The sequence below is a fragment of the Mandrillus leucophaeus genome, unplaced genomic scaffold (genome assembly GCF_000951045.1).
Source record: "Mandrillus leucophaeus isolate KB7577 unplaced genomic scaffold, Mleu.le_1.0 Scaffold20, whole genome shotgun sequence".
NCBI lineage: Eukaryota > Metazoa > Chordata > Mammalia > Primates > Cercopithecidae > Mandrillus > Mandrillus leucophaeus.
Window position 1 is genome coordinate 3,521,706 of NW_012102032.1, and position 27,814 is coordinate 3,549,519.

The 27,814-nt window shown below is 42.9% G+C and overlaps 1 protein-coding gene across 3 annotated transcripts in view; it reads left to right on the forward strand.

The window, feature by feature from the left end:
- Positions 1–27,814, forward strand: part of TEX14 (testis expressed 14) — a 161,482-nt gene that overhangs the window by 128,208 nt on the left and 5,460 nt on the right. For 2 of the 3 annotated variants that reach the window (XM_011979186.1, XM_011979187.1), the window contains exons 16-29: positions 1,383–1,508; positions 1,738–1,823; positions 3,314–3,595; positions 5,084–5,184; positions 7,945–8,064; positions 9,963–10,029; positions 12,316–12,397; positions 15,480–15,542; positions 16,427–16,554; positions 17,588–17,793; positions 19,213–19,312; positions 20,418–20,486; positions 23,858–23,935; positions 24,717–24,816. In XM_011979186.1, the coding sequence (XP_011834576.1) occupies positions 1,383–1,508; positions 1,738–1,823; positions 3,314–3,595; positions 5,084–5,184; positions 7,945–8,064; positions 9,963–10,029; positions 12,316–12,397; positions 15,480–15,542; positions 16,427–16,554; positions 17,588–17,793; positions 19,213–19,312; positions 20,418–20,486; positions 23,858–23,935; positions 24,717–24,816 (1,608 nt within the window). The remainder of the gene's footprint in view (positions 1–1,382; positions 1,509–1,737; positions 1,824–3,313; positions 3,596–5,083; positions 5,185–7,944; positions 8,065–9,962; positions 10,030–12,315; positions 12,398–15,479; positions 15,543–16,426; positions 16,555–17,587; positions 17,794–19,212; positions 19,313–20,417; positions 20,487–23,857; positions 23,936–24,716; positions 24,817–27,814) is intronic. The other variant, XM_011979188.1, reaches the window with a different exon arrangement.

Genomic DNA, 27,814 nt, shown 5'->3' on the forward strand with positions numbered 1-27,814 from the left:
TATTTTTGTATTTTTAGTAGAGACGGGGATTTCACCATGTTGGCCAGGCTAGTCTTGAACCCCTGACCTCGTGATTCACCTGTCTTGGTCTTCCAAAGTGCTGGGATTACAGGTGTGAACCACTGCACCCAGCCTACACTTTTTTTTCTTTGGAGATAGAGTCTTGCTCTGTTACCTAGGCTGGAGTGTGGTGGTGTGATCTCAGCTCACTGCAACCTCTACCTCCCGATTTCAAGCAATTCTCATGCCCCAGCCACCTGAGTAGTTGGTATTACAGGCATGCACCACCATGCCCAGCTAATTTTTGTTTTTGTAGTATAGAGTTTTCCCCATGTTGGCCAGGCTCACCTCAACTCCTGGCCTCCGCCTACCCTGGCCTCCCAAAGTGCTGGGATTACAGGCCTGAGCTACCGCACCCAGCCAGATCATGCATTTTTGAAAAGTTAATTGAATAGATGATAAAATGTACATGTTCATGAGATATTTATAAACTTTATTTTTTTTCTGGAGACAGGGTTTCACTATGTTTCACAAGCTGGCCTTAACCTCCTGGGCTCAAGTAATCCTCCTGCCTCAGCCTCCCAAATGGCTGAGACTACAGACCTGAGCCACCATGCCTGGCTAGTTATGGGATATTTAGAGGAAAAAAAGACTCCCTTATGTTGCAAATGAGGAAGCCTTGGCCTAGACAGATTGATGTTTGCCAAAGTCAGATAGTAACCTAGTGGTAGGTCAGGTTCTAGAATTCAGTAGGACTAGATTGAAGGTTTCTGAATGTTCTTCAGGATCTCTGATGCCTTAAGACTGTTTTTAACAAATCAGCCAGGCATGGTGGCTCACACCTGTAATCCTAGCACTTTGGGAGGCCGGGGTGGGTGGATCACTCAAGATAAGGAGTTCAAGACCAGCCTGGGCAACATGATTTTCTACTAAAAATGCAAAAATTAGTCAGGCATGGTGGTGTGCACGTATATTTCCAGCTACTTGGGAAGCTGAGGCATGAGAATCGCTTGAACCCAGGAGGCGGAGGTTGCAGTGAGCTGAGGTCGCACCACTGCACTCCTGGGCAACAGACTGAGACTCTGTCTCAACAACTACAGATGTTAATTGTGTTGTCACAGATATGAAGGTGGGCCTGTTACCAGAGAATTCTGATGGAAGGGCAGGAGCAGAACCCTCACCTGAACCATCATCTGTGATTTGTGGCATTTGCAGGGGAGGCTCTGCAACAGCCCAGGGATTGTCTTGTGAAACTGCGCTTCAACTGTGGGTTTCTTCTACCTCTGAAAATCTCCCAAGAGCACTTTTATAATCACAAAATCTAAACTTAGAAACTAAAAATACTCTTAGAGATCTTATAGCTCAGTCCTTTCATTTCTTAGCCGAGGAAAACCTAGAGAGTCCACTGCCCAAGCCAAAGCCACACAGTTTGATAGTGCACTCTTCACTCTGTCAAGCCACTGGCAGGGACCTTCTGCGCCACCCACCTCTCACTGGGATTCTGCCAGGTAAGGATCCTTGCAGGCTGGAAACTGGTGGTGGGGCAGGGATGGGGGCGGGTTCTGGCACCCTCTGCTGGTGCAAAGGGGTCAGTGCAACTCTAGGAATGGCTCGGAGAGTAGGAAACAGGTCCTCTGAATGGGCTAGTGGGCTTTCAGTTCTGTCAGGAACTTGAGCAAACTGATGTGTTTGTGTCCACCCTGCTCCCCCTACCTCCAAAAAACCCATGCAATTCAGGATGAGTGTGGATCCTGTTTCTTCTGAAATCTATAATGCAGAGTCCAGAAATAAAGATGATGGAGAGGTACACTTAAAATGGAAAAGTGAGTATAAAGTCATGGGTTTTGTTAGACAAAATGAAATTTAAAGTATATTTCTAATGTGGTTGATATTTCTAAGTATACAACCTATGTTGCACATTTAGAACCATAGCAATGTCCTTCTGAATTTTTTTTCTTTTATTATATTTCATTGTAAAAGCAGGGCCCTTCTGACTATAGACCAGAAGGGAAATGCTTTTTTTTTTTTAATTTCTAGACTTTATAGGAAATATTCTTATTATATAAATGTATATTGTATAAGAAATGTAATAAAACAGTACACAATACAATAAGTCCTATTAATACTGTTAATAGGAAACAACAATGACTTTAAGCAAACTATGACTTTAAGCAAAACGATGTATAACAAAACCAATTTTACCATGGGCTAATTGATATAAACAAGAGTTAAGTTCCTACAGCATATTTCTGGTCACAAATACATCACTATACTTCCAAATAAAGACCAGAACACTTCCAATATTAAACATTGAAATAAATGTGAGCTATGTACACATTTAAGAGAGATTAATAAAAACAGGTAAGATAAGTAATTACCCATTTATTCTAGTTCAGGGTCACAGGTGGCTAGAACCTATCCTGGCAGCTCAGGGTACAAGGAGGGAACCAGCCCTAGACAGACACCATTCCATTGCAGACTACTCACACACTCCCACTCACACAGACCGGGGCCATTTCGACACACTAGTTCACCTAACGTGCACATCTTTGGGATGTGGGAGGAAACTGGACTACCTGGAAAAAACCCATGCAGATATGGGGAGAATACTTAGGTGCCACCCAGACAGTGGCCTCAGCTGGGAATTTTTTTTTTTTTATCATCAGAGTTACAATGAAACAATATTGGATAAAATGACATTATTTGAGGAACTGCTACATAGATATTTACTGTATAGCATTATTAAAGTGGAGAGTATGCAGTGTCACTCTCATATCCTGTGGGCATTATCCTTTGTATCAGTTTTCTCTTATAGGCTTAAAGGATATAATGTCTATTTTTAATACTAGTCGTAAGTGACATTAGCAGAAGTGTTCCACAACTTTTGAAATGAAAACATGCATGTATGTATGCACTCCAAAAATACGAGCTCAGTGTAGTCTGGAAAGACTAGACAAACTCAAATAGAATCCTTTCTATTATTACACACTGGGAACTTTAGATGTCATTTTTCCTGTTAAAATTTCACAGGAAGAGGGTCTATCTGTAAGTTTTTTGCTGTCTTTCACCCTGGAAGTCAGCAACAAGGGTTGTTGTTTGGGATGACTAACTGAAATTCCCTTCTCTCTGTCATCAGTTCTCCCCTCACCTCCCATTCAAGCCAAACAGGGCAAGCTAAGGATGATAACAACTGTAAAAAGGCAATTATTGTTACAGTATGAGTTATAATAGTATTGTGTATTTCTTTTAGATGAAAGCCTGTGTTTCCAGTGTTTACAATGATGTTTTAAATGCTATTTTCTCTTGTGCCCAGTGGAGGTGAAAGAAATGGCAGAGAAAGCAGCTACTGGACAGCTCACTGTACCTCCTTGGCATCCTCAGAGTAGTTTGACTTTAGAGAGTGAGGCTGAAAATGAGCCCGATGCCCTGCTGCAGCCACCCATTGGGAGCCCTGAAAACACGGATTGGCAGCGAGTTATTGAGTATCATAGGGAAAATGATGAGCCCAGAGGAAATGCCAAGTTTGACAACACGGGCAGCAATGACTATGACAGTGATCAGCATGACAGACAGCCCAGGCCTGGAAGCTTCACCAGTAAGTTCACTTGCGGGAATCAGGATAGGTGAACTCAATCAAGTATCAGTCTGGCGAGGTGGCTCAGCCTGTAATTCCAGCACTTTGGGAGGTGAGGCGAGCAGATCGCTTGAGCCCAAGAATTTGGGACCAGCCTGGTCAACATGATGAAACCTGGTATCTACAAAAAAAAAAAAAAGCTGGGCATGGTGGCACACGCCTGTAGTTCCAGGTACCCAGGAGGCTGAGGTGGGAAGATCACTTGGACCTAAGAGGTGGAGGTTGCAGTGAGCTGTGATCATGCCACTGCACTCCAGCTTGGGTGGCAGTGAGACCCTGTCTCAAAATAAAAATAAAAAAAAGTTATCAGCTCTCAAAAAAGTAAACCTTCCAGCATATTTTTTTGGTTTGGTCCTCTCTACTTTCCTACTTTTCTGGAAACCTTGAATTCCAGGGGAAGGCAGTATAGCCATATATCTCATTGCATTTCCCACAGGCAAACAGATTCAGACACTGATCAGTTTTTATATTACTGAAACAGGCCCCTTTGTCCAAAGAAAGTAAAATAATCACGTACTGACCCTGGTTTTGGCAAGGAATTGAGCCTTCTTTACCTGGGGATAGAGGTGGGCCACCACTGCCTACTGCCCATGTCTCTGCATTGTATTCTAAACTGGAAATAAATTCTCCCAGAATTTATTTAGAATGTATTCTAAGCTGGCATTAAATTTTCTCTCCAGAGAGTCTATGCTGGAGGAACCTAGAGACACATGACATTTATTGTCATCGGTTTATAGATTTACAGGTTAAAAAAAATGGAGGCCATATATTTTCAGTTGATAATTTGCTTACAATCAGGGCATGGGATATTGTTTCACAGTTGTTTATAAGTTAAAGAAAGATACATCTGGCCGGGCGGGTGGCTCACACCTGTAATCCCAGCACTTTGGGAGGCTGACACGGGCAGATCACGAGGTCAGGAGATTGAGACCATCCTGGCTAACACGGTGCAACCCCGTCTCTACTAAAAATACAAAAATTAGCTGGGCACGGTGGCAGGTGCCTGTAGTCCCAGCTATATGGGAGGCTGAGGCAGGAGAATGGCGTGAACCCGAGAGCCTGAGCTTGCAGTGAGTGGAGATCACGCCACTGCACTCCAACCTGGGTGACAGAGCGAGACTCTGTCTCAAAAAAAAAAAAAAAAGAAAGATACATCTAAAATTGTCATTTGTCTTAGGCAGAAAATCTATTGACTTGGGTATTGTTTGTATTTAGAATCTCTTTCTTGTCAAGCGTCACTCGCGAATGGGTGGGCAGATGATCCAGGGCTGCATTTTGAGGTCAGGCTAAACTAACAGTCTCTACTCTCTGGACTGAATGTAAGGTATGGGACATGGCCACTCTTGGCAGAATATGTATACATCTCTTCTCTCATGCCACCTTTATGCTCTTCCATGTTGTCTGAATATCACTGAATAACTTTGGCCCTGACTGTGTTACAATCATTAGGTATCAGGCACCCATCTCCCAGACAAAAGGAACAACCAGAGTATAGTGAAGCCTTTCAAGCAAGTTCTGACGCATTGGTGGCTGTTGAGAAATCTTACAGTGTAAGTAATACTGCCTGGAAAGCCAAGTCGAACCCAAGGATCTAATAAGATAGATCTGAGTTGTTATGTGTTATGACACCAAAATAATATCTATAGTAGTTATTTTTGGCTGGAGCATGTGCCTTCATGTCACTGACATGAATAAAATAATCTTTCCTCCTGTCTGATACTTTTTAAAAAGTCAGTTCAACTCAGTGAATTGTGTATCCTGGAGATTGGGAGAGTACAGAAAAGTGTCAGATTCAGCTTTTGCACGTGAGTTTCTGATATAGTTGGGTAAACAAAACTGGAGCAAAGCTCCTTCCCCAGCAGATGACTGAGGTCAGTTAGGAGTAGGAAAAGCAAGGGCAGGGTTGCTATGAGAGTACCTTCACCTGGAATATCCTCTGAGGGCCAGACTCAGCTCCCAGCTCAGTGGAAGTGATGTGTTTGTGCCTGACAACTGCGCCTCAGCAGGATCCATTTGCATTTCCACTGCAGTTACAGCCTTGCTTCAGGGGTTTGACACACTCTAGGCCATAGCACAGCCAGACTAAGAAACCAAAAGTTTTTTATTGTCATTGATGTGGGATTGCAATCATTTAAAGAATATACACAGCAATTGAGAATGATACAATATATGAATACAATAGTGATAAAATGTAAGGTCTTTTGACCTATTATATTTAATCATGGCATACGAACCATTCATAAGATCAGCTTATTCTTTCTCTGACTTGAGGGCTGGAAGAACAGTCATATTAAGTATACTGGCTGAGCTGGAGAAGCAGGCCTAGGCAGAAAAGTGGGGAATGTCTGCAGGAGGCCAGGACTCAAATTCAGTTTGATGAGAGGTAAAGAGGAGCAGCTGTTAAGTGCACAGGAAGGGAAGCGTGTGGCAAAAAGCAGTGTCCGAGGAAATTAGTCACAAAATCTCTGCCAAGAGATCACTGAAGGTTGGGTGTAGTGGCTCACACCTATAATTCCAGCACATTGGGAGGCTGAAGCAGGAGGATCGCTTAAAGCCGGGAGGTCAAGACCAGGCTGGGCACCATAATATGACCCTGCCTACAAAAAATGTAAAAATCAGCTGAGCACAGTGGCTCACTCCTATAATCCCAGCACTTTGGGAGGCCAAGGTGGGCAGATTGCTTGAGTCCAGGAGTTCGAGACCAGCCTTGGCAACATGGCGAGACCCCATCTCTACCAAAGATAGAAAGGTTAGCTGGATATGGTGCATGCCTGTAGTCCCAGCTACTTGGGAGGCTGAAGTGGGAGGATCACCTGAGCTTGGGGAGGTTGAGGCTGCAGTGAGCCATGATCACGCCACTGCACTCCAGCCTAGGGGACAGAGTGAGACCCTGTCTAAATAAAATAAAAATTAACCAGGCATGATAGTGTGCACCTGTAGTCTCAGCTACTCGGGAGGCTGAGGCAGGAGGATCACTTGAGCCTAGGAGTTCGAGGCTGCAGCAAGCTGTCATTGCGCCACTGTACTCCAGCCTGGGTGACCAAATGAGACCCTGTCTCAAAAAAAAAAAAAGACTGAAGTGAGCCGTTTGTTTGGCCATATGGTAATCAGGTCCTGAATATTGCAAAATAAGCAGGAAAAAAGGGATGGAACAGAGATGCTATAGAAATAAATTTGCAGGCAGGTCGCGGTGGCTCACCCCTATAATCCCAGCACTTTGGGAGGCCGAGGTGGGAGGATCATTTGAGATCAGGAGTTTGAGACCAGCCGTGCCAACATGGTGAAACCCCATCTCTACTAAAAATACAAAAAGTAGCCAGGCGTGCTGACATACACCTGTAATCCCAGCTACTTGGGAGGCTGAGGCAGGAGAATCACTGGAACCCCAGAGGCGGAGGCTGCAGTGAGCCGAGATCATGCCACTGCACTCCAGCCTGGTTGACAGAGGAAGACTCTGTCTCAAAAAGACACAGAAATTTGCAGGCTGGGCATGGTGGCTCACGCCTGTAATCCCAGCACTTTGGGAGGCTGAGGCAGGCAGATCACAAAGTCAGGAGTTCAAGACCAGCTTCGCCAACATAGTGAAACCCGTCTCTACTAAAAATACAAAAATTAGCCGGGCATGGTGGCACACACCTGTAGTCCCAGCTACCCAGGAGGCTGAAGCAGGAGAATCACTTGAACCTGGGAGGTGGAGGTTGCAGTGAGCCGAGATCATGCCTCTGCACTCCAGCCTGAGTGATAGAGCGAGACTCCGTCTCGGAAAAATAAATAAACAAATATAAATTTGCTGCTTTTTACTATTTTATTTTTATTATTGAGAGTACATTGCTGTTTTTAAAATGCTTCTTCATTTGCCTTTAACCTACAATACGCGAGGGACTCACAGGTTCTGAGTAGCCGCAGCCTCTTCATCTGTAAGATGATGCCAACACACGGGCTATGTCTCTGCCTATGAGGGATCAGGGTGTTTAAATTCAGTACTCAACTTGAGTTGACTAGGGCCTTTCTCCTTATTTAGAATATTAGAATAGGACGGTCACTTCATCTCCACCCATTCTGCAGATGATGCTGCTGAGGCTCAGGATTAGCATTCCTTCATGCTACTCCAGGCAGTTCACAGCTGCTTTTCCCCACCAGGAAGGGAAGGCAGAGGCACATGCACAAAGAGGTAGGGAGAGTCAGCTCAGAGTGTCACACTGACTGCTGGGTAGTGTTAGGTAACCCCGTTGTTAACACTGCATCCAACTATAAAGCGATTTGGTTACAATGAACAGCAACTTAAAAGTGATTTCCTACATTATTAATAGCATCAGTCCATGCAATCAACTTGTTCACCAGAGTCTTCTGAGGACATAACAGATGAATTTTTAACTCCAGACGATGAATATTTTTACTCCTCGACTGCTCAAGAAAACTTAGCTCTAGAGGTAAAAAACGCAGTTCAGGGTAAAGTACATTTTCACCTTTCTCCATTGCCTTATTTCTTTTATTGAGAAAAATAGCTTACATATCAAAGTATATAATGTGTACCAGGGTTTTTTATACCTTTTTTGGTGTCAGGAGTGTGATATGAACCTATGCGCTCATATGTGTTTTGAAAAAACGTCTGAAAGATTTTTTATTTTTGAGGATGGGAGGTCATGTGCAGTTTCTCCCCAAATTTGGTTACTGCATTTATACAGCACTTTGTACTTTTTTTTCAAAACATTTATTTATTTTTTTAAATTTTTTGAGACAGTCTCACTCCGTCATCCAGGCTGGAGTGCAGTGGTGTAATCTTGGCTCGCTGCAACCTCTGCCTCCCAGGTTCAAGCGATTCTCCTGCCTCAGCCTCCTGAGTAGCTGGGATTACAGGTGTGCGCCATCACACCCAGCTAATTTTTGTATTTTTAGCAGAGATGGGGTTTCACCATGTTGGTCGGACTGGTCTTGAACTCCTGACCTCGTGATCCGCCCGCCTCGGCCTCCCAAAATGCTGGGATTACAGGTGTGAGCCACCGTGCCTAGATCAAAACATTTTTATTCATGCTACCTAATTCACATATTCTTCCTATTGGGAATGGACGAGGCTATCATTCCTGTCTCTGAGGAAGACTGGTGTTCTGCAGATGTACGGAATTAATTAACTCCAGCCTGACAAGCTTTAGTGATGGGAGAGCCAAGATTGAGGCAAGGGTTCAGCAACAAATATGAGACTGTCCAATATACCAAGTTTTCTTGGGAATCTGCCTAGCTTTTACAAGAACCTGCTGTACAGAGTATTTTCATTTCTAAAATGAATTTTGTTGGATTCTCTTATTTACTTATTTTCTACCCTACCTCCCTGCTAACCTGGCACCTTTTTGGGATCTTTTACCAATATGAAAGGTGGGGTGGAGGAAAGGGAGGATTGTATGTGTCAATCACAGTATTTGACTGATAAGAATTCTAGGATGCATCAAAGATATAATTTCAGGCCAGGCGCAGTAGCTCACGCCTGTAATCCCAGCACTTTGGGAGGCAAAGGTGGGTGGATCGTGAGGTCAGAAGTTCAAGACCATCCTGGCCAAGATGGTGAAACCCCATCTCTACTAAAAATACAAAAATTAGCTGGGCGCAGTGGCAGGTGCCTGTATTCCCAGCTACTCGGGGGGAGGCTGAGGCAGGAGAATTGCTTGAACCCGGAGGTCAGAGGTTGCAGTGAGCTGAGATCGTGCCACTGCACTCCAGCCTGGGCAACAGAGTGAGACTCCATCTCAAAATATATATATATAATTTCAGCTTGGTGTGGTGACTCATGTCTATAATCACAACACTTTAGGAGGCTGAGGTGGGAGTATTGCTTGAGCTCACGAGTTTGAGAACAGCTTGAGCAACATAGCAGAACCTTGTTTGAAAAAAAGGAAATGAAACATTACTAGTCCCCAAAAGACCCCTTGTGCTTCCCCCATCCAGTCACTGCCTCTTCCAAAAGGAACCATCGTTCCGACTTCTTACCTCATAGAGTAGTTTCGCATACCAGGCCAGCTTTTAAACCGTATTTAGCTCTTTTGATAAAGCTCCCAAGAACCAAAACATCTTTGTTGGAAGATTGGGATGAACAGGGATAGTGATATAAGGTGGGGGAGTCACATAATTCCTCTTCACAATGGGAGGTGAGGGAGGACTTACTGAGGAGGGACATATGGTACAAATAAGTACTTAATGTCTAGGAAGCAAGTTTGTACTTTTTCTATAAAGACGCAGGGATCTTATGAAGATTTTCAAGATTTAAGAACATCAAGAAATTATTGACCTTTTAATATGTCTGCCTCCAGTGAACCTCCTTTCTTTTGTTCATTTTTAGACCTCGAGTCCCATAGAAGAGGACTTTGAAGGAATACAAGGTGCATTTGCCCAACCTCAAGTCTCTGGTAATAAGCCCTTACGGAAGATTCCTTGAGAATCATTTCCCTTCACTTTCTTCTGTTGGATCACAGATGTTTAGAGCTGGGGGGATCCTGAGGGACAGCCTCGTCCAAACCTTTCATTATATGGTTGAGAAAACCAAGGTTCAATGATTTCTCCTCAATAGAACAAATCCCTTGCTCCTCACCAACCTCATGACATCCATGTGTTGTATTATTTATACCTCCCCTTGCGTTTTTATAGCGTATGTTGTTGTAGTCACTGCTTTTTCCCCCTTTGGTCTCTCAAGCTTTCAGGCTCCTTGGTGTGCCACATAACAAGTGCACAGTTATCTTTGCTAAGCTGACCTGGGGGATTTGCCCAAGCTACATAGCTAGTTTTTGACATAACAAAATTAGAACTAGGTTTCCATGTATTTCTTCTCCCCAGAAGGCAGTGTCACCAGCATTTTCCTTTGCTTGCTTAGCATCTTAGCAAAGGGTAACAGCTAACAATGCAGATTCAACTTAACATCTACCACTTGGGAGGCCTTGGGTTCTGTATAACTTAGCGGGGGCTTTCTATTAGGTGAGAAGGTAACCTTGGATCCGTAGCCAGGGATGTGTCACCAGACAGACATAAGTTAACTGTTGGCTTTGTTACATTTTTAGAATTGTGTACTCTTGTTCTTTTAAGGTATGCACTCATCTATTTTAAAACTAGGGTTATCCACCTACCAACCTGTGTAACTGTCCATGGTCATATCTCAACCCTGTAAGCCCAAAGAAGGTGGGGTTATGAACTTACTCGCTTCCTCCACTGCATACTCCAGCTTCCAACTGTAACCTTGTGTAGGCCCCTGCCAGAGTTGGAAGTGTTTTAAGAAGCTGTAAGCTTTTAGATGAACAGTTAAAGTCTCAGCATAATATGTATTGAAAGTCTCCAGAGCCTTGGGCCACCCACCTCTTCCTGCAGAGCCTTTTTTGGACCTGCCTTGTATGTGGCCACTTAACTTGTATTTGGAGGTGAGTTGAGTGGGATGGAAAAGTTTAGGGCAGACAGGTCAGATAACCAGAGTTAGTTTGATACAGACATCTAAAGTATGTGAAAAAGTCTCTGATTTCTACTCCATTCACTTCTTTCTGCCCCTCTCTACCCCCTTTTCCATCTAGTGCTCTGATGTATATTGCCTTCCACATCAGAGGATACAACAGGGGTACAGGATGCAGTGTGCTAGGTTCCAAGCCCCATTCTGCCGCTGACTTTTTCTGCATAAACTTCAGCAAGTCACTTCACCCCAGGGCCCCACTTTCGCCTGGTATAAAGTAAAGGAGAGGGTCTGACTCTAAGGTCTCTAAGCTCTAAATGTTGCTTATTAGGAATTAGTTTATGCTTTCTGGATATTTATCATTTTAAAAGAGGGTCAGAGGAAGAGGAACCCCTAATGTCTCTCCACTGGTGGAGTTTCAGAGCTACTTGGTAGCTGTGAAAGGTGGCATTGTTCTGGTGGGCCTTTATAGTGTCTACCAGACCACCTGGACCTAAGGAATGGGATGGGGGTGGGGGAGTCATGGGCATTTGGAAACAGGGCTGGATGCTCCATCTGCCCTCTTCTTTATTAACTAGGACAGTACAGTGGTGGAAAGGAAAATGGATACTGGCCCTGCCTGCCTGGAGGTCTGCAAAGCAAAGGATGCTCCGTCTGCCCCCTTCTGTATAAGCTAGGACAGTACAGTGGTGGGAAGGAAAATGGATACTGGCCCTGCCTGCCTGGAGCAAAGCATCTTACTGAGAATTGGGGAGGAGTAACTTCAAATAACTTGATGCCAAGGAGAACAGAAGACTGTTGAATTAGCTCCTCAGTACTCAAGACTCCACCCCCGCCCCTACTCTTTAGGTGGTGTTTGATGGCCAAGTGGCATAGTTAAAGTTTGGGACTGTTTAGTTAACAAACAGTTCTTGTTTTCAACGCCCCCTGCTGTCTGTTCACAGGAACCCGGTCAGTTTGCCTTCTTAAAAGGACAAAACAACGTTTGTCTCCAGAAATAACTGTGGTTATAACTGAAAGGCCAGTAAATAACTTGATTGTATTCTGAGTGTCAGAATATAGTTCTGTGCTCTGAGCAAGGAAAATAAACTTTCAGAGCAAAAACCTCTTCTACAGCACTCAATCCAAACCCAATTAGGGCAGTACTTTGTTTATCCGGATTATTTCTAATTCTGGACCAGACAAAGGGACATTCTAGGGAATGATGATAATAATTTGGCTTGACAAAGATCAGTTAAAAAAAAAAATTATTTTATGCTTTCAGGTGAGGAAAAGTTCCAGATGAGAAAAATTCTTGGAAAGAATGCTGAGATTTTGCCCAGGTCTCAATTTCAACCTATACGAAGGTATGGGCTGTTTTATCTTATGCGGTTTCAGACTCATAGATGTGGTGTTAAATGGTGATAATGCCCCGTGTTTATATATTGCTTGTCTTCAAATGTATTAGCTACTATCTTATCAAAGTTAGCTTTGGGCAGCTTAGCTTTGTTAGGACTTGTGCAGTACAATTTGAGGGGTAGAGTCATCACCTTTACTTAGATCCTGACTCTGACTTTCTGTTCATGTGACCTTGTCAAGGTTCTCAGCCACTCTATTCTATTTTCCCATCTGTGAAGTAGGGATAAGAATCCTTACTGAGAATGTTGACAATAGGAACTTAAAGTAATAATATAACTCCTGGGCATTTATCCCAGAGAGATGAAAATTTACATTTACACAGAAATACATATGGGAACATTTATAACAAATTTATCCATAATATCTCCACACTGGAAACCCAGATGTCCTTCACCAAGTAAATGATTAAACAGACTTTGGTACATCCATACCATTGAGTGCTACTCAGCAGTGAAAAGGAATAAACTATTGATACATGCAACAACTTGGCTAAATTTCCAGAGAATTATGCTGAGTAGGAAAAGCAATCCCAAAAAGTTATTTACTGTGTGATTCCATTAATATAACATTCTTGAAATGATGAAATTATAAAAATAAAGAACAAATGAGTGGTTGCCAGCAGTTAAGGAAGGGGTGGGGAAAGGAGGGAAGTAAGTATAGCTGTAAACCAGAAATATGAGGGTGGTAGAAATGTTCTGTATCTTGACTGTATCAATGTCAATATCCTGGTTGTGATACTGTCCTATAGATTTGCAAGATGTTACCATTGGGATAAAGTGGGTAAAGTGTTTTTTTTTTTTTTTTTTTTTTTTTTTTTAGATGGAGGTTCACTCTTGTTGCATGGTCTCAGCTTACTGCAACCTCCACCTCCTGGGTTCAAGCGATTCTCCTGCCTCAGCCTCCCAAGTAGCTGGAATTATAGGTGCATGCCACCACACCTGGCTAATTTTGTATTTTTAGTAGAGATGGGGTTTCACCATGTTGGCCAGGCTGGCCTCAAACTCTTGACCTCAGGTGATCCACCTGCCTCGGTCTCCCACAGTGCTGGGATTACAGGCGTGAGCCACCACACTCAGCCGGTAAAGTGTATTTCTTGCCTGTGACTCTACAATTACCTCAAAAGAAAAGTTTAAATTAAAAAATTCATAGTTGATATAAAGTATCTGGCGCAATAACATTCAATTTATTTTCTTCTCTCTGGGCCTCAATTTCCTTAATTATAATTATTGCAGCTAGTATTTCCTAAATATCTAGCATATGCCAGGCACTGTTTCATTGTCTAATTTAATCCACATTAACAACCCCGTGAGGCACATACTATTGCCTCCATTTTGTCAATAAGGAAAGCAAAGTTCAGAGAGTTTAAATATTTTTTTCTAAGGTCACACAGCTAGTCAGTCAGGATAGACTAGATTATGCTATATATAGTAAACAACTCCCAAATTTTAGTGGTTTAAAACAGGTTTCTTCTTTGCTCCTGCTTCATTTCCGTGGCTCATGGCTTGGCCAGGAATGTTCTGTGCTGTATTACCTTCTATCAGACTTAGGCTGAGGGAGGCCCCGTTTTTGTGCTTCCTTCATTGCTAAGGCAGGAAAAATGGAAAATGGTAAGTTGTGCACTGGCTGTTAAAGTTTCTGCCCAGAAGTGACTCATCGCTTTCACTCATATTTTATTGGTTAAAACAAGTCCTGTGGTCATTTATGTAAATCAAGAGGGCCAAAAAGTGCTGTTCTATTATGTGCTTAGAAGGAGAAACAAACATTTTTGGAAACAGAATAAAGTCACAACTCAACCCCAAATCCGTGATCTTTCATTTATATCATTGGTCTCACAGGATTTTTGCAAGGATTAAAAATGTGAAGGTCAGGCACGGGGGCTCACGCCTGTAATCCCAGCACTTTGGGAGGCCAAGGCAGGCGGATCATCTGAGGTCAGGAGTTTGAGATCAGCCTGATCAACATGGAGAAACCCCGTCTCTACTAAAAATACAAAAAATTAGCTGGGCGTAGTGGCGCATGCCTGTAATCCCAGCTACTTGGGAGGCTGAGGCAGGAGAATCGCTTGAACCCAGGAGGCGAAGGTTGCTGTGAGCCGAGATCGTGCCACTGCACTCCAGCCTGGGCAACAAGAGCGAGACTCTGTCCCAAAAAAAAAAAAATGCGAAAACATATGGAAGGATTTAGCATGGGATCTGCCTTATAGTTAATGTTCAGTGAGTACTGAAATTGAATCTTAAGTATTGGTTAAAGTAGAAACGGGTCAAGTTTATCTTCACTATTCTGGCCATTTTTTGGTACAAGCCTCTCTGGCCTCTCCTAGTACACTATACCAGGAAGCTTCTTACAGGTGCTAAGGCCTCGTGGCTATGCCCCTTTGCTCCAATATCTCACCTCCCAGCAAAGTTCCTGTGCTCTGTTGATTTTCTCATGAACTTGCTCACAGTCATATAGAGTCTTTAACTGATTTCAGAGCTGACCCTTAGAGAGTATTTATTCAATCTCTGGAGAGAAAATTGAGGCCCAGGCCCAGACACTCAGAGAACTTACAGCTAGTAGTACAGCCAGAACCAGAACTCACACTTTTTTTTTTTTTTTCTTTTTCTTTGGAGATGGAGTCTCACTCTTGTTGCCCAGGCTGGAGTGCAATGGCGCGATCTCGGCTCACTGCAACCTCTGCCTCCCGGGTTCAAGCGATTCTCCTGCCTTAGCCTCCTGAGTAGCTGGAATTACAGGTGCATGCCACCACGCCCAGCTAATTTTTGTATTTTTAGTAGAGACGGGGTTTCACTATGTTGGCCAGGATGGTCTCAATCTCTTGACCTCGTGACCCACCTGCCTTGGTCTCCCAAAGTGCTGGGATTACAGGCATGAGCCACTGTGCCCAGCACAGAACTCACACTTTCTACTCCTGAGCTTAGTGCCCTTTCCTCTGCATCTCACACTGGGCTGATCAACTGGTTCCTTGTACCAAGTTAGTGTACTTTGTTCACAGAGGGGATTTATGTAATTTTCTTACTTTCTTTCTCACAGTACTGAAGATGAACAAGAAGAGACATCAAAAGAGTCACTAAAGGAACTGAAAGAGAAAGACATGTACGATCACCAAAGAGAGTGTCTAGGGATGCTTGTGTAAAGTCTTGGTTTTAAGGGAATAGTATATTCTTGTTTGTAAGAATCTTTCCATTTTTATGTGTAGACTTAATGTGAGTATGCTGCTTCTTTCACCAAAAAGTTGTTATCAAATTGGTGATGTGATTTATAACTAATAGCAGCTTACATTCAAGGAAATGTAGTGACGATAATAATAAGTTTATGCTTAAGGTAGGTTAAATCTGTTTTCCACATAAATATCCTGGAAATATGGAATATTTCATCTATGTAAATAGTTTATTTTAAGCTGCTGATATGTTTAAAGTTACAATATCTGGCAAAGAAAGTCTCTATGGTGCCAGGTGTGGTGGCTCACGCCTGTAATCCCAGCACCTTGGGAGGCCAAGGCGGGCTGATCACCTGAGGTCAGGAGTTTGTGACCAGCCTGGCCAACATGGTGAAATCCCATCTCTACTAAAAATACTAAAATTAGCCAGGCGTGGTGGCACACGCTTGTAGTCCCAGCTACCCGGGAGGCTGAGGCAGGAGAATCACTTGAACCCAGGAGGTGGAGGTTGCAGTGAGCCAAGATCGTGCTATTGCACTCCATCCTGGGTGACAAGAGCAAAACTCCGTCTCAAAAAGAGAAAAAAAAAAAAATCTCTGTGGTAATAAAGAATATTAAAAAAAAAGTTACAATCTCTTTTAAATATGTTCTCTAATATTCTCTTTAAGATATATAAGATGTTCTAAGATATTCTCTAATTCTGGCCTGTTGCCACATACAAATTTTGCTAAGAATATACTTAAAAAATACCTGTCAGGAATATATTGTTTGATTTTTCTAGCCATCTTCTCATCATTATTGTGTGCTCTTAATTCTTTAGATCATTGACAGACATTCAAGACCTGTCTAGTATCTCCTATGAACCAGACAGCTCTTTTAAGGAAACTTCATGCAAAACACCCAAAATAAACCATGCACCTACCAGTGTCAGCACTCCACTCAGCCCAGGTAATCACAGGGAAAAGAAGTGTTTGGGGAGAAGAACTTACAGCCCCAGCCCATTGGCTCTGGGAAGCCAAGCTGTGGGATCACAGCTGATGGCTGTGTTGTCACAGTGCAAAGGTTTTTCCTTAGGGCCAAAGCTGGGTAATCCCATTGTAGGTCAAGGGGGCAGGGTGATGGTGGTGGTGATTATTGGGCAGCCATTAGGAGGTTTTGGTTAGAACTGCAGTGGTAAAGCCATGCAAATACTAGGTCTCCTCTAAACGCTACTGAATTTAGAACAAAAACATTGAGCTTTGTAGAGTTTGCAACTTAAAACAGTACCTTGTGCTTAAATTTTATATAGTTCTTAAGTCCTGCAACCATATGCAACCAGCATCAAATATCCTGTCTTTAGTGGCCTTACTTCCAATATATTTGTGGTTTAAAAAATCTCCCTTTATTTTATTTTGATAAAGTTTAGAGGACAAGTTTAGAGACTATTATTTTTTATACCATGAGGAGCTGTGTCAATGATTATTTCAGTAATTTTTTTTTTTTTTTTTTTTTAAAGACAGAGTCTCATTCTGTCGCCCAGGCTGGAGTGCAGTGGTGCAACCTCGGCTCACTGCAAGCTCTGCCTCCCGGGTTCACGTCATTCTTCTGCCTCAGCCTCCTGAGTAACTGGGACTACAGGCGCCCGCCACCACACCCGGCTAATGTTTTGTATTTTTAGTAGAGACGGGGTTTCACCGTGTTAGCCAGGATGGTCTCAATCTCCTGACCTCATGATCCGCCCCCCTTGGCCTCCCAAAGTGCTGGGATTACAGGCGTGAGCCACCGCACCTGGCCTTATTTTAGTTATTAGCAATTTGGAAAATCCTTAGTATAGGTATAAGTTTGTGGGTTTGGATGTTTTCTTTTGTTTGTTTTTTTAATATAAAGGATTCATTTCTGCACATCATATTGGGGCAGAAAAAAACAAAAACGAATGGAAAAAGGGAAAAAAGAGAAATAATATAAAGGATTCAGATAGTAACCTCCTGCTTTTCTCCAACAGGGTCAGTTTCTTCAGCTGCCAGTCAGTATAAAGACTGCATTGAAAGTATCACATTTCAGGTTAAGACAGAGTCTGCCTCTTGCTGGAACAGTCAAGAATTTATTCAAACTTTGTCTGATGAATTTATAAGTGTCCGAGAGAGAGCAAAGAAACTGGATTCTCTCCTTACTGCCTCTGAAACTTGCCCTTCAGGACTGCCTAGTCTTGTAAGTATATCAATTCCACGTTACAAACTCATGGAGTCAGCCCAAAGGGCCAGTGACCCAAACTGCCAAGATTTCTCCAAATTCATTAAGAAGGGAAGAAATAAGCTGGGTCCTCTCCTGGGTTCCCTGGGACTCCTCTCTTGAGTCTACATTATGGGAGGCTTAAGTTTTGCTTCCTCCTTAAAGCCTCTCCTGGTTACTTCCCTGAGAGTTTTGATCGATCTCTACTGTTCCCTGAACTCCTGAACTAATAACCTGCAGGAAAAACACTTAATGGTATACTGCCTTCTTCTCCTCTTCTACTTCTTCCTCCTTTTTTTTTTTTTTTTTCTTTTCCTCTCCCTTTCTCATATGTGTAGCCTCTTCAGAAAAACTACAAGTTCTGGCCAGGCACGGTGGCTCAAGCCTATAATCCCAGCACTTTAGGAGACCGAGGCAGGCAGATCACTTGATTTCAGGAGTTTGAGACCAGCCTGGGCAGCATGACGAAATTCTATGTCTACGAAAGATACAGAGAATTAGCCGGGACATGGTGCCATGTGCCTGTAGTTTCAGCTACACAGGAGGCTGAGGTGGGAGGATTACCTGAGCCCAGGAGGTCGAGGTTGCAGTGAACTGTGATTGCACCACTACACTCCAGCCTGGGCAACAGAGTGAGACCCTGTCTCAAAAAAAAAAGAAAGAAAGAAAAGTACAAGTTCCTTTATGAAAAATTGTCAACTTTTTTGGCATTTGGCTCAAAAAAGGTCTCACTTTGAAGTAGGGAAATGACAAGGAATTTTATGTGTTCATTTAACAAACCGTTAATTGGGGAGATTCTAAGTGCCAGGCACCATGTCAGGCCCTCTTCAAGGCATCCCAGTGTCAATAAGACATAATCCCTACCTCTAAGGAACTCACTGTCTAGTGAGAAAGACAGGCCTGATGTAACACAGCGGTAAGTACTGAGTGCTGAGGAGGCAATCAGGGATAAGAAGGCTTCCCAGGCTGGATGTGGTGGCTCACACCTGTAATCCCACCACTTTGGGAGGCTGAAGTGGGTGGATCATTTGAGGTCAGGAGTTTGAGACCAACCTGGCCAACATGGTGAAACCCCGTCTCTACTAAAAATACAAAAAAAAAAATTGGCTGGGCGTGGTGGTACACACCTGTATTCCCAGCTACTTGGGAGGCTGAGGCAGGAGAATTGCATGAACCCGGGAGGCGAAGGTTGCAGTGAGCTGAGATTGTGCCACTGCACTCCAGCCTGGGCAACAGAGTGAGACTCCATCTCAAAAAAAAAAAAAAGAAGGCTTCCCAGAGGAGGTGACATGTGAGTGAGTTTGACTTAATCAGCAAAACAACTAGAAATGACAGAGCTGCATGCATATGCCTTTTTAGCTCAACACACATGACAGTTACCATGTTTATCTCTTATAGAAAAGATTGTCTTCATTTATTGGGGCTGGATCCTCCAGCCTTGTTAAGGCATGTGACTCATCACCACCCCATGCCACCCAGAGAAGGAGCCTGCCTAAAGGTACCCTGTGTTTAATATCAAAATAGAAGTTTATAATCTAGGAGGCTTAAATTGATGCTTATCAATCTTTGATGCCACAATAGGTTCAGACAGAAATGCTGTTTTCCCCATGATTATAAAAGTAAAACACACTCATTGTAGAAAACTTGGAGAATAAATAAAAGCTTAAAAAAGAAGGTGACTATACTTTTTTTAACCTCACGTGCTTTTTTTTGCATATCTTTTAAATATTTTTATAAATATATAATAATGTGTTTTAGCATAGTGAGATCATATTGTGTATCAGTTCTGGACTGCTTTATTCCCTTGATATATTTTGAGGCTTTTCCCTTGTTATTAAAAATTGTTCATAAATATATTTAGTAGTTATAGTCCATTCTACTTGTTGCTTAACCATTTTCTTACGTGTAAGATTTATATCATTTTCCACTTTTTGCTCTTTGTACATAATTTTTTATCTGTACCTCTGATCCTTTCCTTAGGGTAGATTCTTAGAAGACAGTTTCCAAATCACAAGGTCTGAGAATATTAGCAGTCTTGAGGCATATTACCTTTATTACTTTAATTTTAACGTCTTCTGTCTTTGGTATAACTCTTGGAATTTCCCTCAGGGGGATAGAGATTTTGTAAATTATGTTGAGGTTTGGTTAATGTTATAATTGAGCACTTGGGGCAAGACCCAAAGTATGATTGCCTCTAAATCCCCTGGCCTGATAATATTTAGTTAAAGGCCTCCTACTTTGTGCTTTTGTTCATTTTGGCTGGTCCAGAACCTCTGTATTCCTCCAGCAGCCCTGGTCCAGATTGAGCCACTTAGTAAGAATTTGTAAAATATCCTTAGGAAGAGAGGGGCATCGATCAAGCAGTACCAGGGTAAGGGCTGATGTAGGAAAGGAAAGGGATTGGGGTAAAAGTGGGGAGTAAAGACCATTCACATGTTAGGAGGTCTCTACTGGAACTATTATGTAAGAGGTTTCCTTCCTCCTTAGTTTGTTTCGTCATTGAGAGAAATCCTCAGTCAAGTCTATGTGAGAGCCTAGAAAAATTCAGTTCAGGTCCAGAGAGGTGTTAAGACATTTTCCCTTTTGCCTTTTTTAAGAACTAGTAGAAGCCTTCTCACAGCATCACATTGATGAGCTGCCGCCACCATCTCAGGAACTACTTGATGAAATTGGTAAGAGACGTTCAACACAGAATATACTTCTCGGCCCTGTTAGTTATGTCACTGACCACAATATGGTGTCTTTGTCTCAAGTATGAACACTAGTATCAAAGGCTCTGTGACAGCCTGGTTGAATATAGGAAGGGGCAGTTTTCCAAAATTTAGGAAGGGGCAATTTTCCAATAAAATGAGCCACAGCCTGGCCAGGATGATTGGCTTGTATCAGTTGTCATTTTGTTACTTAAAGGACTTATGTTGATGAATCTAAGGGGAAATAACATTCAAGGGGTTTATTATGATGAATTTCTTTTATTAAAGGAGTTCTTATCTCCTTTTCAGACCAAACCAGCCATTCCTTTGAGGCCTGAGGTCTGGCTGCCCAGGCCAAGACACCTGTGCTTTCAGTTTTGCCATTAGCTGTAGGTATTAAAGGTATTGAAATTGTGAATAAATCCCCCTCCTAAGAACAGGGAAGTCAGTGGCACAAAACGTAAAGATACCAGAATTTTCAGGCAGAGACTGAGCAGTACCAACCAAATTTTTTTTTGCAGCTGATTGGCTGGCCCTGTCCAGCTGGTCTGATGCTGAAAGTAAATGTTGCATGGTTATGGAAACTGGGGGCAGGTGGTCTGTTTTCCTAGGGAAGACCTGACTGCTCCTTTTTGACAGCCTGGCCAACCAGCCCTTCACCCTCAGAAAATGCATCTCATCAGACTCTGGATAGTCCAGTTCTTGTTATGGGACCTATAGAGAATTTCCTGAGGGGCACCCCTTGGTTTTCAGGGTCTCTGAGGTTTTGTGTTTCATAAAGGAGGAGGTAAATCAGAATTTTCAGGTCTGACTCAGTGGACAGCTCTCTCCAGGCTTATTGTCATAACCCTTAGCTCCTGTCCCTTGGCCTGATGAATGTGGGTGGAGCCAGTCAGTGCTGTCAGACCTTCCTTGGTTTCTTTCTTTTTCCATGGTCATAGGACCTTTCTTGCTTCACTTTACCCTTCCCCCAGTGCCACAGTGTTGTAGAGTCACAGAGTTGTTGGGTCAGGCTCTTAGAGCCCACACTCCCACCCCTGCTTTCCATATCTGGAATTTCCCAGGCAGTCCTTGCAAATTCCTCCTTTCTGGTTGCTCTCCTTAAAATAACAGTACTGCTGAGAGTGGAGGTCACTCCACACGTGTTCTGCTCAGGTAGATTCTTAGTATTATTTGTTCTTGGTCGTAGTTTAAGGCAGTATTGTAGGCTCCTTTGCAGTTTGACCATAGCTGATACTTTTTCTCTGGATCCTGCTGTCTTCCCTCTGTAGTTGCTGTGTAAACCTTCCATTCACCTCCTCCATTTCAGCAGCTGTGTTACCAGACTTTGTCCTGGACTCTGGCCTCATGGTGCTGCTGCACCCCAGCACAGTTTGCAGAAGCCTTCCCTCATTTCACTTATGGGAATTATCTGGGCCTCATTTAGCTTATGGGTTTCTAGGTGATGTCTGCACTTTGAGATGGGTCGGTAATTTTGCAGAAAGACAAAGGGCAGAGGGCACTTGAGTAGTTTCTTCTGATAATGGGCTTGCCCGCCCAATTACTATGTATCATCACTCTGTTGTTTCCCCTAAAGAGACATTTGGGAAGTTACTGGAACTCTCAACTGCTATTTTGGAGGGCTCACATCCAAAGCTCTAGGCTCCTGACAGGTGTACAAAGTGGAAGGTTCTTTGGAACTAGGATACAGATGATCGTTTAAGATCTGCACTACTTTTAACAAGGACAAAAATGGATTTTTAAAATTTCAAATTCTATTAAATGATCTTATGGGGACCCTTGACACCCATGGCTGCCAGGTAGGGCTGCTTCCTGCACTGCAGGAAGGGAGAAGACCTGCACCAGCAAAGAAGAGGACCATGCCAACGAGCTCAGGGTGGCTTGTCTATGCTGCCTCCCAGCTTGCTCTGCTTCGCAGAGCACTTTGAGGATAAAGCAGCATACTGAGTTAGCAGATGCTTGTCTTAGTCTAGTGAGTATTCCTTGCTTTGCCTTGCCTTGCCTTTTTCCTTTTTCCTTTCCTTTGACAGGGTTTCACTCTTGTTGCCCAGACTAGAGCGCAATGGAGCGATCTCAGCTCACTGCAACCTTCATTCACCTCCAGGGTTCAAGCAATTCTTCTGCCTCAGCCTCCCGAGTAGCTGGGATTACAGGCATGAGCCACTATGCCCGGCTAATGTTTTGTATTTTTAGTAGAGATGGGGTTCACCATGTTGGTCAGACTGATCTCAAACTCCTGACCTCAGGTGATCCACCTACCTCAGCCTCCCAAAGTGCTGGGATTACAGGTGTGAGCCACTGCTCCTGGCCAGACTGAGTATTTCTTTAGGAATTGGAAATGATGGATATTCTTTGCTTTCCATCTTTTCTGTTTCTTTTTTTTGAGACAGAGTTTTACCCTGTCGCCCAGGCTGGAATGCAGTGGCATCATCTCAGCTCACTGCAACCTCCACCTCCTGGGTTCAAGCAATTCTTGTGCCTCAGCCTCCTGAGTAGCTGGAATTACAGATGTGTGCCACCATGCCTGACTAATTTTTGTGTTTTTAGTAGAGACGGGGTTTTACTATGTTGGCCAGGCTGGTCTCGAACTCCTGACCTCAAGTGATCCACCTGCCTCGGCCTCCCAAAATGCTGGGATTACAGGCATGAGCCACCATGCTCAGCCTGCCTTCTGTCTTTTCATAAACCAGGTAAAAAATATGAAATGTAGGCGAATAGAGATGGGAAAACATTTAGATTGTTTTGATGTTACTTTTTGAGAGACTATAAAATAGAGATTAAGAGCGTAAACCTTAGAGCTAGACTGCCTGGATTCAGTTCCCAATTTTACCACTTACTGTCTGTGTGATTTTTAGGCAAGTTCCTTAACCTGAATTTCCTCATCTGCTAAATAGGAGTAACAATAACACAGTCTATCTCAGAGGGTTGTTGTGAAGATTAATTGTGAACATTCATCCTGAATTAATGTACGTGAGTGCTTAGAAACAGAACCTGACACCTAGGGTTCTGCAAGTGTTATGTATGATCATCATCATTTCTATTTTGAGTGTCGTGTGGGATTTTGTCATGCTTGAAGAATTCCTTTCAAACCTGGAATGCCCTAAAGCAGTGGTTCTCAAATTTTATTAGGCATCAGAATCACCTGAAGGGCTAGTTAAAACATACATTGCTAGACCCCCAGAGTTTCTGATTCAGCAGGTCTGAGATGAGGCCTGAGAATGAGAATTCCTAACAAGTTTCCAGGTTATATTAATACTGCTAGTCTAAGGATCACCCTTCGAGAACCACTGCTCTAGAGAATGGCAGGACATGCAAGGGAGGAAATGTTTCCTTTGGCTTTTGTGTTGTGACAGAGCTCTTGAAACAGCAGCAGGGCTCATCCACGGTGTTGCATGAGAACACAGCAAGTGATGCAGGAGGCACTGCAAATGGTAAGCGAATTACCTAGATCCTTTTCATCAGGTTCTTGTAACGCTGTCCCTGGCAACACAGTGGTACATATAGGGAAGTGTGACCTTGAGGTCAGGCACAACTCCACCTCAAGTCTGACTTTATAGTTACTTGTATGGCAAGCTGTTTTACTGTTTCTGAGCCTCAGTTGTCTTAATCTGTAAAATGGGGACAATAATTTCTGTCTCATGAAGTACATATTAGCTCCATGTACAGAGCCATGTACAAGTACTAACATTTTCAAATACTTAGCAAATGTTAGTCCTCTTCCCTTTATAGGACTGCTGGCAGGATGGAATGAGATAGCATATGTAAAATGCTTGGCATACATTAAAGGGTACATCCCTTCCCCACCCAAATTCCTTTCCTGGAACTCCAACTTAGAAACATCTAACAAGTGGAGAACAAGATGGTCCCCAAAGTAAATTTGTGCGTTTTGTTTTCATGGTTGCTTGCCTCCTATTTTATGTGCCCTTTCTTTCTTCTGCTTCCTCTGTCTCCCTTGAGCCTTGGCACAAGCAAGGTTTCCTGTAGCTTCATCTGGCACTGAAAAGCTTCCAAGACCCCAGAAGCAGCTGTTGCAAATACAGGTGGCCTGCAGACTGCCACCTGGCCCCCTGCTCTCGTGGGAAGAGGGGAGCTAATGCATTGCACACTTCAGGGACCACTGATTGGCCTTAATTTTTGAACTCTATTTTAAAGGCAACCTTTCTCAAATTTTTTTTTCATTCTAATAAAGTTAATTCTTTCAACTGCTTTTAGATCAAAGGCACTTAGAAGAACAAGAAACTGACAGTAAAAAAGAAGATAGTAGTATGCTTTTGTCCAAAGAAACTGGAGATCTGGGAGAGGACACAGAGAGGTAACAGGAAAAGCTGGACTTTTGAAAGGATTTCAAAAATTGTATTAGTTTATATTAGTTTTTTTTCTACTATTGACAAATAAGAAATGAAAAAAGTGGTCCTCTTTCATACTATCCTAGTGGCCCCTATTCCTAAAGGGTTGCTTTTTTTTGCTTTAAAAATGTTTAATTGTGATACAATGTATATAACAAAATTTACCATCTTAACCATTTTTAAGTGCAAGGTCCAATCACATTAATAAGTATATTCACATTGTTGTGCAAGTAATGTCCCAAACCTTTTCATCTTGCAAACTGAAACTCTATACCCATTTAAAAACTCCCCATTTTCACCGGGCGCGGTGGCTCACGCCTGTAATCCCAGCACTTTGGGAGGCTGAGGCAGGCGGATCACAAGGTCAGGAGATCGAGACCATCCTGGCTAATACAGTGAAACCCCGTCTCTACTAAAAATACAAAAAATTAGCCAGGCGTGGTGGTGCGTGCCTGTAGTCCCAGCTACTCGGAGGCTGAGGCAGGAGAATGGCGTGAACCCAGGAGGCGGAGCTTGCAGTGAGCCGAGATGGTGCCACTGCACTCCAGCCTGGGCGACAAAGTGAGACTCCGTCTCAAAAAAAAAAAAAAAAAAAAAAAACAGAAAAAAACCTCCCCATTTTCTCTTCTTCCCACACCCTGGCCACCACCATTTTGCTTTTTGTTTCTGAGTTTCACTACTGTTGATACTTTACATAAGTGAAATCATACAGTATTTGTCTTTTTGTGACTGGCTTATTTTAACTTAGCATAATGTCCTCAAAGTTCATCCATGTTGTAGCATGTGTCAGCGTTTCCTTCCTTTTTAAGGTTGAGTAATATGTTTCATTTATCCAGTCGTCTGTTGATGGATATTTAGGTTGATTCCACCTTTTGTTATGGTGAAGAATTCCACTGTGAACATGAGTGTACGGATATCTCTTTGAGATCCTGCTTTCAATTCTTTTGGATATATACCCAGAAATGGTATTACTGGATCATATGGTAATTCTATTTTTAATTTTTTGAGAACTGCCACACTATTTTCCATAGCAGCTGCCTCACTTTACAGTCCCACCAACAGTGCACAAGGGTTTCAGTTTCTCCATATCCTTGCCAACACTTGTTATTTTCTCTCTCTTTTTGTGGGGGTGGAAGATTTTTTTTTTTAAATATAGTAGCCATCCTAATGGGTGTGAGGTGGTGCCTCACTGTAGTTTTGATTTTCCCTTCCCTAATGATTAGTGATTTTGAACATCTTTTCATATGCTTCTTGGCCATTTGTATATCTTCTTTGGAGAAATGTCTGAGTTCTTTGCTGTGTGTGTGTATGTATGTATGCATATGTGTGTGTGTATACATATATATGGATATATGTATGATCTATATATATACAGGTATATATGTATACATATATGTATGATATCTATATATACATATATATGTATGATCTCTCTCTCGCACGTGCTCTCTCTCTCTCTCTCTCTCTATATATATATATATAAATTAGAGATGGGCTCTATGTTGCCCAGGGTGAACTTGAAGTCCTAGGCTCAAGTGATCTTCCTGCCCCATCCTCCCAAGTTGCTGGGATTACAGGTGCAAGCCACCATGCCTGGCTCTTTGCCTATTTTTTAATAGGGTTATTTGTTGTTATTTTCTCTTGAGTTGTTTTTAGGGTTTTGTTTGTTTATTTTTACTTCATTTTGTTAGGCAAACACAGTTTCAGTCTCTTTCAAAACATTTTAGTTAGAGGCCTTAGAAGAGAAAATGGGGACAGTCATCCAGACAATTCAGTCTAAAAGTACAAGGTTGCCTCAAGAAACCTGACTTTGTTCCTGATTTGGAGCTCTCTTTTTACCTGTGTTGTAGGGTAAACTACTTCAGCTCACCTCCTCTGCCTTATTATTCGGGGCCAGGACTAGGTTAAGGTGAGCTCAGGAGATACACTCCTTGGATACAAAATTGAAGGGAGCAACAAAAAAACTCAGTAGTCAAGATAAGTAATATTTTAGTGCAATTTTTTTTTTTTTTTTTTTTTGAGACAGAGTCCCACATTGTTGCCCAGGCTGGAGTGCAATAGGGCATGAACACCGCTCACTGCAGCCTTGACCTCCTGGCCTCAAGTGATCCTCCTGCCTCAGCCGCCAAGTAGTTGGGTCTACAGGCTCATGCCAACATGCCTAGCTAATTTTTGTATTTTTGTAGAGATGGGGTTTTTGCCATGTTGCCCAGACTGGCCTTAAACTCCTGAACTCAAGTGATCCACACACCTTGAACTCCCAAAGTGCTGGCATTACAGGGGCCGGGCACAGTGGCTCACACCTATAATCCCAGCCCTTTGGGAGGCCGAGGTGGGTGGATCACTTGAAACCAGGAGTTCGAGGCCAGCCTGGCCAACATGGCAAAACAGCGTCTCTACTAAAATTATATTTTTAAAAAAATAGCCAGGCATGGTGGCACACACCTGTAGTCCCAGCTACTCAGGAGGTTGAGGCAGGAGAATCGCTTGAACCTGGAAGGCAGAGGTTGCAATGAGCTGAGATGGTGCCAGGGCACTCCAGCCTGGGCAACAGAGCGAGATTCTGTCTCAAAAAAAAAAAAAAAATTAAGCTCTTTTTACGTGATCAAAAGTTAGCTACTGTTATTGTTGTCTCTTCCTTTTCCAAAAGGGCCAGCAGTGCTGACCACAGATAGATGCTCCACAGATGCTCAGTCATCTCAGTGCTGTGAATGATCAATCTAGGCACCAAGCCAGAGTGGAAGATATTTTTTCAGATGGGCAGGATTTTCAGGCCTTCTTAAAATACTCTACCTTGCATCTTCTAGCCTTTTCTTGGGAAAACATGTAGGAAAGCATGTGTAGTTCTAGCCTCAGGTAGAAAACTGACTCAGTGACCTAGAATTGAGAACAGAGTCTGCCATCAGACTTCGGGAAGCAGTGATCTTAATAGGTGCTGAGGCTTTTTGTCAAGGGGTTAAAGGA